We start from the raw sequence: 19,983 nt of genomic DNA on the forward strand, positions 1-19,983 counted from the left end.
CATTTTCTGACCGTTTATTAGACCAAATAACTGACTGAGAAAATAACTGACAATGAAAATAATCATTAGCTGCAGCCCAAATAATTGGAAAGAATCACACAAAACAAATGTAGAAGAAGGCGTCTACTTTAAAAACTCTTGAGACCATATGAATCTTCACTGTCTTTATTTACAGTACATAAATGGAATTTTACTATGAATGCTGCGGCCTTCAGAACAGACAAAAATAAAAGGGCAAGTGTTTAAATACACACAGCATTGGTGCATGGAAACACACAGCAGCACCAACTATTTTCCCTGCACTACAAAGCAAAAAAGGCAATATCATTACAAGTCGTACGTCTGTAATGTTTTACTCTGACAGGAAGCAACGCTTGTTAAACTTGACTCTAGAGTTCACATTCCACGTATCATGTACACTGACACACATAGCCCGGACGTCGACAACAGAGCAGTCTTCAGCTAAACTTTGCACTCGGTGCTGTGATCCAAAAATATGTAATGAACCGTTGCACTTCGGCTTGATACCTTTATCTGGCACCAAGCACGTTTGATTGTGAGCACTGTCAGATGTGAGATCAGTCATGCATCACACAGACATTACACAAACAACCTGAGAATAGGAAGTCTTCTCTGAGACAGTTGTGGCAGGTTTGAGCAATAAGTTCGGTAATTACAGAATATACAAACCAGCCATTTTCCATTGGTTTAATGAAGTCCCACACTGACCAGTTCGATAAATTGTTCATTTCCCTGCAGAAACACCTATTTGACAAACACTGATGATGATGGTGGTGACAGTGTTATCCAACCTGAATGAACTTGGGCAATGCAGTTCACGGGAACGATTTACTCATCGAGGCCCTCGTCGTCTTCCTCTTCCTGCTTGGCGTCAACCTCGGTTGTGTCTGAGAACTCGTGCAGGAGGACGTACTCACGGCTGCTGAAGCCAAACTTGATAACATCTTTTTCTTTCAGCTCGTAGTAGCGCTGGGCTTCTATGCGCTTGTTGTTCAGGTAGGTGCCGTTGCCCGATCCCAGGTCAATGATGTAAGGCCTTACCCTGCGGCCAAGGGTGCCGTCCGCACGTGTAAACTCTACCAGTCTACAGACATACAGACAGAGAGGCAGACATGTCACCCAAGTGTAATGCAACACAGTGTGGAGCTAGTGGAAGAGTTCTAATATGTAACACAGTAAAACACTTAAATCTCACCTGTACTGGAATACTGCATGCTGCTTGGAGCAGGATGGGTGGTCAATTGGGATATCTGCAATTCTTCTCTGCCGTCCCAACAGATAGGCACTCTGTCTGTGAATGTACATGACTGGAAGGGGTTCGTCATTCTTGAAAGGGTACAGTCGCCATCTGCGCTTGGGAATGCGAGCTTCAGGTGGCTCGTTGTACTTGATCACCACCCCCCGGAATGTGTTTGTATCTTCTGTTAGGGCCCCTGACAGTTCAAAGTTGGGCTTCTCTTTATCAACAGGAGGGTCACTTGTGCCTCCAAAGTCCTCTTCCTGGTTTTCTTCACGCCGCTGACGGTTTTCCCTGCGCCGCTCATCGTGCTGCTGTCTCTCAGCTTGTTGGGAGGCGAGCGCGTCTCGTTCTCTGTGTCTGTCTCCGCCACGGTCTCTTTCCCGTGGTCGGTCTGATTCCCACCTGCTCCGCCTCTCCTCTGGCTGCTCGTTTCTTCTCCTGCGCTCGTCACCACTAACCCGATGCTCCTCTCGCTCCTGTGAGATATTTGGTAAGAATGCAGTTAGAGAAAGAAGATTGTTTTGTACGGCTTTACCGGGGTTATACTGTATTACATTCAGCTGGACTGGAAAGACTGAAAAGCAGCCATTGTGATGTCACTGTTGCACAACTGCCGAACGCCACCTATAAACGCAAAGTTGCCATTGTTACAATGATGTCTATAACATCCTGACTGATACTCATGAGACTCATACTTGCACATAATTATGTCTCATAGGCAGCTGTTATGTGCTAATACCTTTGCAGAAGCTATGCTATCTGGGCCAAATGTAGCCAAATATTGGCTCTATAGCACAGCCTACTGGACTCAGACCATGACTGAGTGGCAAAACCATTACATTATTATTCAACCCATTTATTCATTTTTATAAAGCTGAAGTTACATTGTAACACTAAAAGGGTGCATATCAGTGAAACACAAGTGACGTTCTCAGAGTACTATACACCAGTCCAAGTACAGTACGAAGTATAAGAAATGTGCCTGTAAGAACCAATGCACCTGTGGGAAGAAGTGTCTGATCCAGACTTCAGGAAGCAGAATCAGCAACATCTAAATCACTTCTCAAAACTTTTTTAAAAACTCATTATTAACACTAGTACATTGTTTTATTTTTAACGTCTTATCAACTTTATTATTGTTATTATCTTATTATCGCCAAGTGCTTGCTCATGGGGGAATTGTTGGTTTCTTTGTAGATAAAAGAGCTTGGTCTGTACCAGCTCTATATGGAAAGTGTCCTGAGACAACTTCTGTTGTGATTTGGCGCTATACAAATAAAATTGAATTGAATTGAATTATATTTTTTTTATTCCATTTTATTTTGTATTATTTGTCTGATTTTATTGGCCTCCTTGCATTATTTTAATCCTGGTTCAGCCAAATAAAGCACTTTGTAACTTTGTTTTGAGAATTTGTTATTAATATGACATTTTAGTGAAACGAAAATGACTCTGTCGCCACTTTTCGCTCTTGGCGCTGGTGTTGATTCTCATAAAGTTGAATTACATCATGGTAATAACTGAAAGCCTAATCACCCGCTTTATTTTGACATCAGCACCGCGATGAGGACTGCGACTTCTCCTGTTCCTGGGCGATCTGCTGCCTCGTCTGGCGGGAGATGACTCTCTCCTACCTGCGGAGCGGTCCCTCGTCCTGGCCGGCGACCTAACGGTTACACGAAGACCACAAAACAGGATCCTAAATGACTCTCATTAGACATTTAGAAACTAACAGATATTTATCAACTTCGCTGATATGCCCTGTAGCTTACTGAGGGCTAGCGATCAAAACAACACTTATTGCTAATAAGGAGTCACTAAGTTAGCCTACGCTGATGGCTGTCGAGGTAAAAAATAACAATAAAACACATGATGAAAGCGAAGTGATATGACGACTAAGGTGAGCGGGGAAAATACCTGCTCATTCTTCTCCTCTGTGGACTGGAGCTGCCGTTGGATCTCGACCTCGAGCGGCGTGATGTCTGTGGCCTAACAGGGCTCAGTTTCTCCTGCTTTATCTTAACTTTGGACTCCCGCTCCGGAGATTCCCTCCTTCTGTGTCGCTTTTCTTTGGTCATTTTGAAACATATAAACAAATTCAGCCGTTGTGTGACCAAACATACATCATCGTCACGTCGAAAAACGTAAAACCACAAATGCAAACTCAGAAGTGTAGCAATCAGAAACTTCAACCGCTACACTCAAAATACGCACTTCCGTATCCGGTGGTACGCAGAGAATTTATGTCGGCATAGTCTCTGCCCACTTTTTTACTTGGTTCCGCGGTGACTGCGTCTGTCATATACGGCCTGTATAAATCTTGAATAAAGGTCGGAAGGATGATTTTTGTTTTCCGTTCGAACAAAAGTCTCCCTTAAAACACCCAAAGCGTTTTGAAAAGCGTGAAATGAGTAAAATATAAAAGAAAAAAGTAAAATCACACCGAGTGAGAACACCACAGCACCTCAGGTGTCTTTCTTTGTCGTGCTAACTGTAAATATGTCGATGAATCAGGGTCACCAAAAACTAACAGTGCAACGAAAGCTAACGTTTGTGAGCGGAGCCACTGATTCCACCCGGGCACACTAAAATGGAACTCAGCGGCAAGACGCTGTTGCCATGACAACACAAACAGCACCAACTTCTCGTCGGCAGCACCGCTATTTTCGTTACTGACGCCCGAAACCAAGAAGTTTCTGGTTTCAGTGTATGGCTTCATTTTCACAGTAAAATACTATGAGTCCACCGACCGAGTCTCTCCTGAAGTACGACAGTCCACTTATGGTCACCAAAAGAACAGACGGAAAATCACCAAAGGTGAGTTTACCAACTGAAGTGATGCCAGAGGGGGAGAAAAACACTGAAAATAAATACAAAAGAGAAAAGAAAATATTCCAAAACGTTTAAAAATGAACAGAAAGACATATGTACCAACTATGCACAGAGGCAACAGCTTAGTACTTAAAAACTACTTTAAATGGGTTAAAAAAACAAAACTAAAACATATACCTATATATTTAAATTTTATCCCCCCAAACAGGTTTCTGGACCATTTGTCAGTATCATCACATCCTCCTAAATGTGTGAGCCTGAGTCACTGATATTTATTAAGTGAAATGCATTCATTTACAAAACGTTCAGTAAGTAATATGTAGTGTTTTACAGCAACAATGGCAATCGTATGTATATTTGATTGTGTTATCTAACAGGGGATACAAGTGTGAAATGTAAACTGAGAAATACTTCAACAAAAAACAATGGTAGCTATATAAAAAAAGGTAAGCTGTAGCACTCGTGCAGATGGTGCAACACCTGCAAAACTGGACCACTGCTGTTATTGCTGTACCGTCTTCCACGTGGCACAACCCAGGCGTGGTATCAACTGCCAATTTTTGAGTAAGAAGACATTAGATGAATGGCAGCTAATTAGGATTGGTAATATTATGCACATGCAATATACAATGTGTAAGATAAAATACTTTTCACCACAGGGACGCCCTTTGAGAGTGAGCCCTCAGCAGCCTGCTGACTCTACTCCTGTTCCACCACCTCCCAAACCAAAATCCATCTCTACTGAGGCTACCAAGCAGGAAAATGAGGAGATCCTGAACGCCATCCTTCCACCCAGGTATAGTTTTTCCCCTCTATGATATATTATCCACTAAGTTCAAATCACGCTCTTGTTCAGCTCAACTTGTGGTGTTGCAGGGAATGGATGGAGGGAAACATACTGTGGGTGCAGCAAGTGTCCAGTGCACCTTGTACAAGAACAGATATCATTCACCTAGAGGAGCTGCTGGACACGAAGCTACAGCAGAGACAGGCCAGAGCAACAGGAATCTGCCCTGTCCGCAGGGAGCTCTATTCCCAGTGCTTTGGTAAGGAGGAGATGCTGGCAATGAATGAACACACACTGCCTTATACACAGAACATAAGCACAGAGCTCAAGGACATGTATTATATTTAGATTTGGTAGGATTTTTATCTTTATCCAGATGCAAATATCCGATCCTCCTAATTTTTTTTATTTCTTTAAGATGAGCTGATCAGACAGGTGACCATCAACTGTGCTGAGAGGGGTCTGCTGCTGTTGCGGGTTAGAGATGAGATTCAAATGACTATCGCTGCCTACCAGACGCTGTATGAAAGCAGTGTGGCTTTCGGTATGAGGAAAGCAGTGCAGGCGGAGCAGGGCAAGGCTGACATGGAGACAAGAGTAAGGACATCTAGTTATTTTTTATGACTTGCAACATCCAATGTCATACAGGGGCAGAAGGACGCAAAAATCAGAATAGAGAGATTTAATTTGCCACTCGTTTCAAGCTATCAGACTGTTTTTCAGTGAAGTATCCAGCAGAGTGCAGCATTTCTCTTTAAGAGTTCATGTTAAATAAGGATGGCATCAGTGCTCGTCACATCATTGATCTTGCATCAGGGACAAACTCAGAAGTGTGCCTTATTACAAACCTAGATTTCTGATCTGGAGAATGAGAGACAAGACCTGAGGAAGCAACTGAACGAGCAGATGGCTAAATGTGATGCTGTTGAAAAGAGAGAAAACGAAAAGCGACAGCTGGAGGAAAAGAAGCACAGCGAAGAGATTCAGTTCCTGAAGCGGACCAACCAGCAGCTCAAGGTGTGCTTTCATTATTACATACCAACGAAATATCTTCTTTATATTTAGCATCAATAACTGCTGTGTTGGCTGTCTTAACGTTTCACTTCCTGTTCAGACCCAACTGGAAGGAATCATAACGCCAAAGAAGTAACTTCAACAAACAAGACCTGAGTGGCCATTTCCCGGTACAGAATGTTACTAAATTTTGTCTTTTGTTACTAAATGACATCAATTAAACTGTGTAAGAGTGTAATTAGCAAATATTTTATTGTTTTTTTATAAGGGCATGACATTACAAGTACAGTTCCAACAATTACTGTGTATTTCTCTTGAACATCAAGAGAACATTCCACCTGTAAATGGTGAATGAAATGTCATTCAAAAGCAGCTCTGGGTTGACGGGTCAAAGACAGTTGAAAAGGAAAGAAACAAACAGTCAAGATAAGGCATCAAATAGCCATTCAAGACCATAACACCTACCCAAAATCTGGCCTTTTTGGCAAATTTAAATAAAGATTTATTACATATGTTGTGTTTTACGATTCCAGTCTAGTGCTTTGATCGCTTGGCCTTCTGGCCTTGTGTGGCTGATGCTGGAGCCTTTCTGTTCTTGTTCTTGTTTTTCACATTATGTGTTTCGTAATAGCGCGAACCGACTTTCTTCGTCCTCTGAGCACGGTCCATCGCCCTTTTCTGTGGAGATGGATAAAGAGGAACAGAGAAACAAAAATGATGAAATCTTCTGCTAAAAGAGACCAGAGCTTTTCATCTCAATTCCTGTTACACCAGTAAGAGGAATAGACATTAATCTAACATGTCCACCCAGAGAGATCTGTTTGACGTCAGGGAGAACAAACACTGCATACCTGTTTGGACGTCAGTTTGCACGTCTGTGTGGACTCCTCGTCCTCCTCAGCTTTCCTCTTCTTGCTCCTCTGGTTTGCAGCTGAATTCCAACAAAGATTGACAAATTAGACGTCAGTGTCTGGATGGATCTCAATGTCACCCCGACCTACCTACTTTGTATGGCTGCAGGTAAAATAATTCCAACATTCAGCACCATACAAAGTCATGACAAACACGTTGATTGACTACCTTTATTCCGTGCTTCCTTTGCTGCTGCCGCTTGTTTAGTCTTGATGTCTGTGAATGCTTTGTCAGAAAGTGCCTTAGGTATCCTGTCCAAAGAAGAAAGAAAGTAAATCAGTACCTAACAACGCAAGCAGTTCAGTCCAGTCAGGATCTACTGAAATAAACAGTAATTATATTAGGCTCAGAGTAACTGTACAACTGCTATTTGACATTGTTCTTCAGCGTGTGGGCTGAAATTCAACAAGATTCACTTTAAAGAAAACAATGACTTGCAAAAGTTATGGAAAGACACCACTGATCAGATCAAACTGATGACTGCTACTCCTCAGGGGCCTACAGGCTGGTTAGCACGGACCACGTAAAATGCAAGGCATCTCTCTGCCTGACAACTTCAAGTTACTTGACTGAATAAATGAAATTAGGGCAATACGCAAAACAAAGAAAATATGTGAGTGAGGTTTGGGTGAGAGCAGACTGACCGGATTGCAGAGAAGCGTTTGGATTTGGCCCGGTCCAGGAACTGCTTGTACTTGGAGATCTTCTCATCCAGCTCCCGAATCACCTCGCGTGAACTCTTGTTGCCGTTTGTCTTGCCTGCCTTAACGGTTGTGGGCTCGGATTCCTCAGTCTCTCCATCGGGTGGTTCAATGTTGGTCCCGTCTTCCTCTCCACCCTCCTCTTCCTCACTGTCTCCCTCGTCGTCAGAGCCAGAGAAGTCAGACATATCCAAGTCAGGCATCTCCACAGGAACCAAGTCTTCCTCGCTGAACTCGGGTGCCACATAGATCTTGCCAAAGTTCTGCCGCACATTAGCCAGAATCTTCTGGACCTGCTCCTTCTGTCTCTGCTGCTGTTCCTCATGTTCCTCTGAGATGGCATCCGGATTGTCTGGCTGTTCCTCCTGCACATTCTCGACTACCTCTGGGGGTCCTTCCACTGCCAATGGCTCCTTGTCCTACAAAAGTTACGGTAACAAAACACAGGTTGGCACAGTGCACAGGTTGCTGTTGTAAAAAAAAAAAAAAAATGGTTTACCTACATAACACAGGTGGAAAATTCAGAAAACTCTTACCTCTTGATCTCCCTCAGGTCCAGGGGGTTTCACAAAGAAGGGGATACGTCCTCTCTGCCAGTCATTCAACACCATCTTGGAGACCGCAGTAAGATCTGGCTCACCACCCTGTATAATACCAAGAACACTTTGCTTAAGCTTAAAATGTTAAACTGATGGGTCACGTACACTTCGCTATTTAACAGAAAACAATCAGGGTGCAGCACATAATGTGTCTGAGCAGAAAACAAACCAAATGTATTACTTAAAAGGTACAACGTGTAAGATATGGCCAGAATTTTTGTTTAAAACGCTTGAGTAGCTAACATTATGTCAAAGACATGGATTGTGGTATAGAGATACTGTACCTACTGAAGTTAGCATGCTAACCAGCTAGCCCCGGCACGTCCTGTCTTGTAATACCATGTAGTACCTCAAGAGGCGATAATCTGACAATATAGGTCAGTTGATTCAGCTGGGAGATGTCTGCGAGTGGCAAGTTTGCTACATCTTTCAAGCTCTCTTAGTTTTTTTTTTTTAGTTTAAATCATCAAAATAAACTCAAATTTATCTCTCTTACTGAACTAAGGCAAGCTTATTGCCCCCCGGAGTTCTGATTGGAGCCGACAATCACCTCAGCACTATTTCCTTGTCATCAAACTGGCCTCCGTCGGTCACGGACGGAGGCTGTGTTTGTGTTAGCTGCACGGCTAACGGAATCAACTAGCTAGCTAACGGCAGCTAGTAGCTACGGAAAAGAGTACAGTGAGCAACAGTTTGCGGTTACTCTGGTGACATGCTGCCCCTGTATGTTTGGAGTGACCTTGGACAGGTGGCCATATACATTGTAATTTAAGGATTTTCCCTTACACTTAATAAAATGGGGAATTAACAGCACATGAAGCATTTCTAGAATCGTCAACAAATGCTTTGAACTGAGATTAGCACTGATAATGGTGTTTGTTTGGCGACCATATTCTCTGCTCGTTATAAAAAATATATTAGAAAAACAGAATAAAAACTTGAGGCAAAAGTAGTTTTAAGTATAGCCTGTTAATCCAGAAAACAGAAAGGAGAAGATTCAGACCTTCAGAAGTTTCCCAGTACGAAATGCCAGCTTCTCAAGAAAGTCTTCAGCAGAGTTCCAGGTGGGGATGCGGTAGGTCTTCTGAATGTATTCTGGCTTGGCCCGCTCCAGTACTGCCCCGATGTGCTCCTCTGGGTTCCTGATCTTCTCCACTTGAACCTTTGGGAGGAAGGGGAATACAAGGCGTGCAGTTGAAGATATGAACCTGCAACCTTTCAGTTACGGGGACTGCGTAGCCTACTTGTTAAACCTAGGATCTGGAAGAAGGATCTGGGGGATTAGAATCAGAGCTGATCAAAGTATTTTTACACGCCCGGGTATGAGCGATCAGAATCCACCTGGAATTCTTTGTTCATCACACTTCAGGTACTCAAGCTGTCAAAAATGCCACATTAACAGTTGGTGGATTATCCTCAGTAACTGGGCATTGTTTCTGGACAGACATACTGCTGTTTCAGATGCTACTGTTTTTCAACGCTATGAGGAGCTCAAATTAAAGTTAAACCTCCACTGTATTTGAGTGGTAGCAGAAGTATGTGGGACAGGTATCAGAACACTTACCAAAAGAAAAAATGAAAGAGAGACTTACCACTCCTTTCAAGACAATATCAGATTCACTGTCTTCTGAGGGGTAGACAACACCGGGACAGTCAATGAGGAAGATGCGTCTCATCAAAGTGATGTACTGCCACACCTAAAAAAGTAAGGAGATTGGACTGTTTGTATGTTCAGTTATTTCAGTTTCACATGAGATTTTTGAACATTTTACCTTATTGGTGCTTAAATGGTGTGAAATGATGATTTATTACAAGTGGGGCGGTAAAATGTTTTATTACATATAAAAAAAAAGTGGAGCAAAGCAAAGACTGTTTTGAATCTGGCCAACGCCGTGATTCTCTCCTCATGCTACAAACTACTTCTCCCTTCCATGATTGGTTCATCAGACTGAGGGACTGCGGTGTAATTTTTCACATAAACACAACCATTCATCCACTCTAACGAAAGGAGGAATGAGGGCCACAACAGTGCTATGGATCACGAGACTGTTTGGTGCTGAGAATCAAACACAAGGTGAGAAATAAAGGAGTCTTTGGCAGCACGCCCATCTGATTCATTTGATAGGTGTGCAGAAAAATCTCCCCTCTGTTTGGTCCAAGTTCACAGCTTTGGCAAGCACGGGAAAAGGAAAGATATTTTCCCTTTCTTTCTCCTTGACCCTGCTTTGGACATTTGGGTTTTCAGACGCTTATTCGTTTCCAAACAGGATAAACAGCCCCAGAGAGAGGAAATTAAAGATAAAAATGGTTGTTGTTCTTTCTCTTGGCAAAGTCTCCACTTAGATTTTCGGTTCTATAGTTAAGCTGACTATTTCTGTTGTTGCAGCTATCAACAATTACAAGTTAAGAAGGGGAACATGCATGTTTTCACCTCGCATCACCTCCCCACCCAATCAAAGCTGCGTTTCTGTAATACTGCTTCAATCTTTTTACTCCAAATTCTATACTGCTAAACCACCATGTATGTAAACCTTCAGAGTCCAGATTGACAATTTAAGGTTTATTTCTGTATTTTTGCATTATTAAGGTGACGCTTACCTTGGTTTCTCCGGCAAGGGGTGCCACATTGCAGACCTTCTTAGACCGCAGTGTGTTGATGACGGAGCTCTTTCCCACATTAGGGTAGCCAATGAAACCCACACTTATCTGTTTCTTGTCTGTGTGGAGCTGTGGGAGGAAAAATATAAGGTCAGAGTGGTTCGTTTCCTACACAACAGCCTCAGTCTGTCCTCAGTTGATGGAGGTAATTTTAGATGGGGCTCTGTTTCCATTAACAATAAAAAAAAGAAGAAAAAGAAGGAAAAAAAAAAGTGAATTTGTCATTACTCCAGACCTAACATGTACTTTGTACAAAACACCACATGATGTCTTTAAAAAAGGATTTTTTATGTAAACAAGACAAAAACGATGATGATAATGATTGAAAACATTTTAAAACAAGGCACGCATCTATATTTTATTTTTATCCCAGGAGGTGAACTCTGAAGGCCGTTTTGGAACACGCTTTTCACCTTGTTATCTCCAGACTTTTTGATGAATGTGGTCCAACACAGAAAAACATTTACAAGGAAAAAAGCATGAAGTTCTTCCTGTGTGTTTCTCATAAAAGCCTCTTTAAATCGCAATATTAAATCTAACAAGAACATTCCATTTGAATGTCAAATCTTTTGATTTATTGACCTTTCAGATCTCTTAAGTCCCATGTTTTCACAAACACACTTTATTCCACAGCTGCTACTAAACACTGCATGTTTATGTCTGGGGTTGGATGTCAACTTGTTGCTGCATTGCATTCAGAATAAGCATATATTTACAAAATCGATGAAGATGATGCAGTAAAACATTAATTATATGTGTTGTCTGTGCTGTTTTCAATTGAATATATGTCAAAATGAGTTATCAAAAGGTGTTATTTATGTTTCATACGGCGTCCCAACCTTTTATCACACGTTAAATGACTTCCTTTGGGAACGGGCAAAATAACGAGGACTAAAGAGAACTGAGCCCCAGGTAATAAAATCCTAAATTATAGTTGGTGCTTTTGGTTTTCATACATAAATTTATCAATGTAAACAGTAAATAGTACACTCATGAATCGATGCAGGTGCAATTTGAAGATCCCAATTAGCAAAGAAATAGTTCTGACTAAAATGATGAAATGGAAATGAAGGACATAAAGGCAAAACGCTGAGGTGTGGGTGATTGTTATTGGATCAGTAATGGTTTAGGATTATGGCAAATCAAAAGACGTTTGAATTTGTGGCATGCGCTTACCTTGCCAAACTGCCTGAGCAGCTGGATGAGGGAGCCCTTACCAAACGAGTTGGTGAGACTGGCATGGAAAGCCAGAGTGGGGTACTCTTGGGACAAAACAGCTACCCACCGTTTCTGGTTCAACATTGAGTGGAGACAAAGAGTCAGTCACACATTTAAGACTCTGAGAAGGCAGACACAGATCACTCCGAGTCAAACGGATAACCAAAGATGAACATGTGATACATTCTTACCGTAACCCAAGTGGGGATGAGGTCACACTTGTTTAGAACAAAGATCAGATGCTTCCAGGGTTTCTCCTTCTTTAAGTATGTCTCTATGCTCTTGGAGCGTGTTCCCATGGGATCTCGGGCATCCAGCACTTGGATGATGACATCAGATGAGTCAATCACCTATTACAAGAAGACAGTCAGGACCCCATGACACTTCAGTGCACCAACTCTACATGAACACCACACACAGTGCTGAGAGCATGGAAATGATACCTTGTAAAGTTCCCCCCAGATCCTCTTGGACTGGCCCTTTTTGAAGATTTCCTCACGGGCTTCATCCCTATTGCAAAATCAGAATTTAAAAGCTATTTATTTTGACCTTTAACTGTGTAAACTTAGCAACCTCTTGTCCAGCTGGAGTAACCAGTACATCGGATTGATTACAGTCTTACCGGACTCCTGTGTCCTCGGTCATCAGGTCTTTGTCATTGTCTGCATTGTAGCTCTGGGCTGAGGCCTCCGCTTGCTCTATGAGGTCCTTCACATCCCCCACCATGAGACTGGGCCTCTTCCTCTGAGCCTTGGGCCCAAACGTGGTCTCAAAGCCCTCCGTGTCTAGAATGTGCACCTTGGAGGCCTGCAGGTGTAGAAAGGAAAAAGATCAGACGTGCAGCTCTGACTGTTTGACAAGTGATTTCTAAAGATCTTTCATTTGGGTTTTTACTGAACTTATGTACATAATACAGCTGCTGAGTGCATATTCAGCCTAGAGTAGGTCTACAACACAATTAAAAACTAGATATGATTATCCTTGAATAGCCAAATAGCTCTGCCATTAAGAACATACAGATTGCATTACAATTGTGTTTCCTTGTATATCATAGTGCCCTTTAGTGTAATTTATAAATACAAAAATATGAATATAAATATGAATAAAAATAAACTGATGAGACACACAGCACAGTGAAGTTGTACTGAAATGGATGGATAACAGCAGGAGAATGTTATTTTTTTGGTGATACAACCGATTGTTGATATAGTCACAGTGTCCTTCCAAAAGGTTTCAGACAGAATCACAGAAAAAAAATGCTTTTGGTAAACAGAAGACGCAAATATGCAACAACTAAGCAGTGAAGCCTGTGCCAAGGTTGGGTAAGTGCTCCACTCATCTTAAATCACAAGTAAAAACTGTGAAGAGAGGTTGGGAGGGACAAACACTTTACAAGGTTTGTCAGAAACAATGCTGTTTATGGCTTCACGATGCCAAGATCTTTGAAGAACCACAGACTCTGGTTCAATTCATCTGCTTTTTGGAACAAGATCATTCCACTGTTCAATCAAATGCCCGAAGTCCAGACTGAAGAGCAACGTTTTTCACTTGCAGAGCGATCTGTCAAAAACATCAAGGTCATGAATTGGCAGACAGAGACAGGCAGCTGTATCAGAGCTCTAAATACATACAAGTATATTTATTAGTCAGTGCTAAACTGACCTGACATGCTGCTGGTCAAATATTCTAATTAAGCTCATAGAAAAAAACAAAGCTGCATGAAATGTGAAATGAGGACCCTTAGCTGCTTCAAACTCCATGAAAGACCTCACTTATATTAGTGACAACAGAACATAAGAAAAAAAAAGACAAAAAGAGATCCAATGATCTGTCAGAGGAGAATAACAAGAATCCTGCCGGTTATGGGGTAAAAAGCCTGGTAGACTACAACTTCCATGCCAAGCACAGTGCAAGTACACTCAGGGTCACGGTGGGGCTGAACTGAGCATTAAATGAGGATTAAAGAGAGGCCTCGTGTTCATCTCACCTCATATACCCCAATAAACAAGGTACTGAGGAAAACAGGCATGATGTCGATCTGCATCGCATGATATAAACCAGGTAAAAACGTCAAAGGCTTTAAATGCCCATTACACTCAGAATAAAAAGAGCTAATTATTAGAGACAAATAATGCACAGCCCCTCCAGAGACACAGAGGACACAATGACATTCACACAGACAGCACAGGAAATCATTCTTTCTTTTTAGTCCAATAAGAGGCTCATGGCCTTCATACTCACATGGGCTTTGACTCTATCATGCAAGAGGGACATGGGGAGTTTGCTTTGCCTCATCACCACTCGATATGGATCCTTCTGTACTGCTCCCATCTCATCTTGGAACTTCTGGAGGGACGACTGTTTGATCACACGGGTATTTGCTGAAATGTAGAACATGTAGAATCAAAGTGTGACCTGTTTAGTTTAGATTTCCTGTTTCTGATCACATTTCTAACCCGTAAGAGTCCACATGAATTCTTCTGTCAACATCTTCCACAATTGGAATGGATCACTAATGCATTCAGGTGAATGTCACCAGTTTACACATTAATTAGGTTACATTACACAAGTACTTTAACTGTCCTGAGGAGCTGTCAAGTTTTTATTCAAGATTTGCACCACTGTTCACATGTGGGCATGGAATAAATAGTTGATGTCGGACTTCAAAATTCAAAAACACTTGTATTTCTGCTGGCAGCGTTCCTAAAATACAGTCTAACCCAGTTCATGCCCTATTGCTGTATCAGTGCACAAGGCTATCTAACACCAAATGTTAAAAAATAAATGAGTTAAGCTGAACTGATAACCTTGACACCAAATTATCTGAGAATATGATTAAAACATGACTTTTTTCAGCACTGTCGTTAGACTATTGAGTCTTGATTCATAAAGACCAACAGATCATTGGTTTTATGCCCTGACAACTGTCATTTCATTTTCAACTTTTTTCTTAAAAAACAGTGTCAGGTTACAAAGCTCCATAGTATCAAGTGTGATAAAGCTGCCATATTCTTTTGGAACGTACTGTAGCAGCTTTGACATTACATGAAGTGTGCCAGTCTGAGTCACATGTGACAATTAATAAAAACAGGAAGAAATTAGCTTAGTCAAACCAGACAAAACAATAAAGAAAATAGCAAGTAACAATGAAATATTGGTCACCAAAAACCTGATGTGTCTGTGTGAGTGTGTGTATGAAACACTCAGTTTTCAATCCACTTGGTAAAGAGTCTGTTTTTCCCCCAAAGAGTTCAGTCCAATCCAGTTCACGACCACCAAAAGAAAGACAACTCAAAAAGCCGCTCCAGGTTTTACCGTGGATCCCCACAAAGACAAACCAAATCAGGAAATCAAGATTTAAATAGTAGCGTCTGTATTTGCAGTTCAGTAGCAATGATTATTTACAATACACACAGCGGGCACTCACAGTACCCTTGATCAGTCAGTCAGTTGGGTTTGGAGAGTCTTGGCGGAGCTAAGGCCGGTGACTCCCAGAGACTCTGAGTGGGAAATACACAAATCCACTGGATTATTCCTCCTCCTGACACAGACTCCAGAGGCAAGGCTTATATTTTACCACGAGTTTGCAGCTGGTAAACTACACTGTGTTGCTGTTGTTGTTTTTTTACTTCTGATGAGCATGTTTTCAGTGTTGTCTTTCCTATCACCAAACATGAACACATACATCTATAATCCATGAGGAAGAAGAAAGTATTTGACAAATGACCTGCACAGTCCCCAGCAGTGCCATCCTCTCAGAGTTGTTAGTGTTCTTGCAAGCATGCAAAAACACCACATAATTCCACATTTAGTAACGTAGGTTCCCTTTACAAAGACAGGCAATATACTTGCAACTACTACAGGAGACATGCTTTAAAATAGGCAACATATGCAAAGGTAAAGAAGTGCACCTACCAAACCATTTGATGTTCGGTTCAACTCTGGCTACAGTCCCTGGAGCCACTGTGGACTGGTACTGTAAAGGTTTGATGACTTTTCCACGGTTATTGCTGGGGACAGATCAGTGTATACATAGAGCTTATTATTTGACAGCCACTGGTGGCACACAAGAAAAATGACAAGTATTTATCATCACTTACCATCTCTGCTTTTGTCTGTACATATTGAGACGTTTGATGGTGGCTCGGTCCCTCATATTGTTTCCACCAGCCCCCTTGGCTCGATCTGTGAAATATATGTACAAAGATACTCCAGTGATTAAGCTGTTCAACAACACAAACCTGTTGTCACAATACATTAGCTTTGCAGGAGCTGCTTTTGATCAATCAATTGTAGAAGCTGTTCCCAGACATTAGGAACAATTAGTTCAAACATATCCATGGGTCACAGGCTCTTCCCTCAAAATTGAATGTCAGTGTTAAGACCTAATGCTAACGTTACCGTCACTGTGTTACAGCAGTTAAGTTAACTGTTAGCTAGCTGTTTTAGTTGTGTCACCCAGAATTTTGTGTGTCATTTTCACACACAGCCATATTTATGCTAGTGACAAACGTTGGTGCAGTTTAGCAACGGAAAATAATCCAGAAGTGTCTTTTCCAGAGTTTCATACCGCCAGGCTAGCAATAATTAGCATTAGCTGTAAACAAACTGTATTGCTAATGGGGGTTTAGCTCACCGGGGTTGCTGCTGGACGACGAGGGGTTTATCGAGCTTTTCCCCTTGAACCGTGGCTTCACCATCTTGACCTCTTAGCTGGCAAAGTCTTCTCCGGACAAAAAAACACAGAGACCACACAGTGGTGTGTGAAAGTTGAAGTTTAGCTGCTGTTTTTTCGTTCAGCTCTCAACTATACACCGTGCACGTGTCGATACACCGAAGCAGGAAGGACGTCATCGAAAGAGCGACAGCGACAAGAACCAATCAGAGAGCTCCTGTGAGTGCACCAGACGCACCAGAGCTGTGGTGGACGGCACGTTGTGATAACTATCGCTGTTAAAAGGCACATATCTCTTGTGTAATCATCTTAATAGTAACTACTTATGTAAGACAAAGTCGTTTAAAGTTTAGAGAGGCAATCTTACGATTCTTTCATTGCAAGTGAATTTTACAGATGGCACATAATTGTGTTTTTTTTTTAAAAAAAAGTAGTTTCATATATCTATAAAAAACAGCAAAACAAAAACATGTCAAGCAACATACAAACTGAAATCCAGACAGTTTGGGGGAAATACGTAGCTCACTTGATTTTTAAAGCTCAAATATGACTCCCCTTAACTCTGCAGTGATGCTATGCTCTTTTTATCCCAGAAGAGGGTGCAACACAGTTTCTCTTTCCATGGTCTGCACAGCCCTTCATTACCTGACTGGCTGCTGTCTGCAAATTGAAGTGAGGTTCATAGAAGGCCTACGAGTTGAAAGGAAAATGTGTTTTTCATGATAAAATGGGCCTGGTGGGTGAATACATGTGTTTAGGCTAAAATATGGCAAGACAAAGAATTCAGGTCTGCGGCAGGGATTTTCTAAATACTGAGGTCATGAGTTCAAGTTTTCCTCGTTCATGAAAAAAGTCTTTAGAAAGTTCTAAATTCTTAGTAGTCTTCATATTTTACTTGCTCAGTTATCTGTTCAGTTATTCTGCAGTCTTTTTCTAAACATGAAGGGTAAAAGTGTTGATTCAAAGCACCCTCCACCACTTAAAAAATACAATTCTGGTGGAAAAAATACAAAATCTTTTATTTTTTGTTGTCCTAAAAGTGCTAAGGACAAGACCTCAGTGGTGGCTACAGCCCTGCAAATGCAATGAAGAAGTGGTCTTATCAGAAATATAAATAAACGTAGCCAAAATTTAAAAAAGGACTCTAAAGGTACTTTAATGTTATTGCTCTATATTAATTTTTAAAGGAAATTTGAAAGATTTATTGCTAGGAGGAGAAAGAAATAATAAACTAATATGATTTTCATTAGCGTGGGCTTTCAGAAGGCCTATTTGACACCAGAATTTATGACAGGCCAAGTTTGTCTGGTTGTGATGATGCTGCCTTCACAGTGTGTACAGTATGTTACACAAGTGTGGCTCAGTGCCAAGGTAGGCAAGTTCGTAGAGACTCCGGTTTGGAGAGGCGCCATCCAGTATTCAGTTTATACAGCAGGGAGACCGAGGAATGTTCTCTGTTCATTTTCATACAGATGAAATTGGAACTGACTGCATCAGCAATCCACTGCAATAAATGATTTTTTAAATAAAAAAAAGTAGAATTATTTTTCCTCTTTAAGATGAAATCCAAGCAGAGGAAAATCCAAGCAGAAGAAACCAAAAGAAGCTGTTTAGGTTCAATGTAAACATTTCTTCCATTTTAAAATCAAAATTTACTGCATAAAAGTTTGTCTTACAAAGCGTATTTATGCACACAGTCAACACTGTCAAACCCCTTTTATTTCGACTCAAATTCCTTTCAACACAAACTGTAATGGCTGTATTTATGGGTAAAGACTGTGGTTCCTTCCAAATTCTTACCATCTTTACCTTTAAATGCAACCATTTTCAATCATTGCCTATACACAGTCTTTTGGTTTCGCAAGCCAATCACAGTGGCGTGCCTTGAAGAGTGTTGTGTTAACATATATGCTGTTGTTGCCTTTGTCTCTTATCATTATTATAATAATAATTATTATTATTATTATATACATATACTACCATGTAATATTTAATTATTAGTCATATTCATATTATTAGCTGTTATTGTTGTTATTGCCATTGCTGTGCATCTTTCCTGCTCTGTCTCTCTCGCTTTAAACCCTGCTTCTGTTTGAGGTTTTTTCGCCTGTTAAAAGGAAGTTTTTCCTCTCTGCCGTCGCTCATGGGGGACTTGTTGGGTCTCTGTACATTATAGAGTCTGGCCTTGACCTGCTCTACATGGAAAGTATCATGAGATAAGTGTTGTTCTGACTTGGCACTATATAAATAAAACAGGAAAACTGAAACTGAATGTTTTGCTCACGATGCACCCATTTGAATGCCTTTTGCACTCAATAAATTATCATTCTTGCACGCAGGCTTCTCAAATCCAGCACATCGTTGTGGGAGTCTGTTTGAAACTGGCTGAATCACTTTGCGGCAAAAGAGTGAAATGAAGATGATTTATTTTTTGTTGCCCTGAGGAAGGTCAGTTTCCTTACATAAAAAGCCACCACCAGTTAACCTCTTCAGTTAGGAGAAGTACTAAACATAGTTCACAGTGTGTAGTCGCAGTCATTCTGTCATCACAGTGAATGTAGGGTATATTTTGTCTGTCATGACGTCCATATTCAGGAAAAGTGTTTAGTTAGGCAAGAAGAAAACTAATTGACTGGGCAAGCATTGATTAACACATGCATGTAGGAATACAACGGGGCAACATGGATCATCCATCTATCTATCAATGAAAGAGAGATCACAAGTTGTGATGGATGTCCTCAGTAGTGTGAAAAACACCAGACTTCAGGAAACCAGGAAAACCCATGCAGGGTTTATGTCCTGCTTCGATACAAGAAAACTAACTAATTTGGTTGCCATGAAGTAGAAAATCCAGTTATTTCAGCAACATCATATCACCTGCTTAAGCATAATTACCTCTGTATTACTCATGAAATTTTATTTATCAGTCAGCTGCTCAGTCTTTTCTTAAGCGGGCATAGAAATACATAAAAAAACAGCTCTAAATTAAGCCACTACATTAAAATTGCAGATTTAAGGAGCAGTTTTATATTGCAGCACACAATTTTGTTATACACTAGAGTTTATACACCCATAAAATGGGAAAATGGTTGAAAAGAGAGGAGCTCCATGTTCTTTGGCCTCCCATCAGGGAGCTGGAGTGAGAACACTTGACAGATGATGTGAAAATTTCCCCCATTGCCTCTACTCTTTGGTCTCCTAGCCGCAGAGCATGGCAGATAGAGCTTGTTTATTTCTGTTTAACTATGTAGAGTGCCAGCCGCTGAAGTCATGGCATCCATCTTTCAAGCAGATATTCATTCAGCTAATCAGTCTCCACAGTTTGT

General features: G+C 41.2%; 3 protein-coding genes across 3 annotated transcripts; 1 reads left to right on the forward strand and 2 right to left on the reverse strand.

Moving 5' to 3' along the window:
* Positions 1-149: 149 nt before the first annotated feature.
* Positions 150-3,474, reverse strand: snip1 (Smad nuclear interacting protein). Its single transcript, XM_070967443.1, has 4 exons — positions 3,179-3,474; positions 2,798-2,927; positions 1,217-1,737; positions 150-1,105 (listed from the first exon to the last, which is right to left on the reverse strand). Exons 1-4 carry the CDS (start codon positions 3,337-3,339, stop codon positions 850-852), a joined length of 1,068 nt encoding a protein of 355 aa, XP_070823544.1. The 5' UTR covers positions 3,340-3,474; the 3' UTR covers positions 150-849.
* A 411-nt stretch (positions 3,475-3,885) lies between these two features.
* On the forward strand, positions 3,886-6,136 carry dnali1 (dynein, axonemal, light intermediate chain 1). The gene is made up of 6 exons (XM_070965759.1): positions 3,886-4,078; positions 4,753-4,889; positions 4,970-5,139; positions 5,299-5,477; positions 5,733-5,897; positions 5,995-6,136. The coding sequence occupies exons 1-6, from the start codon at positions 3,998-4,000 to the stop codon at positions 6,028-6,030; spliced, it is 768 nt and encodes a 255-aa protein (XP_070821860.1). The 5' UTR covers positions 3,886-3,997; the 3' UTR covers positions 6,031-6,136.
* gnl2 (G protein nucleolar 2) lies at positions 6,122-16,851 on the reverse strand. The gene is made up of 16 exons (XM_070965752.1): positions 16,619-16,851; positions 16,083-16,167; positions 15,898-15,992; positions 14,224-14,363; positions 12,605-12,789; positions 12,426-12,492; positions 12,174-12,332; positions 11,941-12,054; positions 10,705-10,833; positions 9,699-9,803; positions 9,110-9,268; positions 8,044-8,151; positions 7,451-7,926; positions 6,975-7,057; positions 6,746-6,825; positions 6,122-6,572 (listed from the first exon to the last, which is right to left on the reverse strand). Exons 1-16 carry the CDS (start codon positions 16,680-16,682, stop codon positions 6,429-6,431), a joined length of 2,193 nt encoding a protein of 730 aa, XP_070821853.1. The 5' UTR covers positions 16,683-16,851; the 3' UTR covers positions 6,122-6,428.
* Positions 16,852-19,983: the final 3,132 nt, after the last annotated feature.

Source organism: Chaetodon trifascialis, chromosome 7, assembly GCF_039877785.1.
Source record: "Chaetodon trifascialis isolate fChaTrf1 chromosome 7, fChaTrf1.hap1, whole genome shotgun sequence".
In the NCBI taxonomy this organism is placed as follows: Eukaryota; Metazoa; Chordata; class Actinopteri; order Chaetodontiformes; family Chaetodontidae; genus Chaetodon; species Chaetodon trifascialis.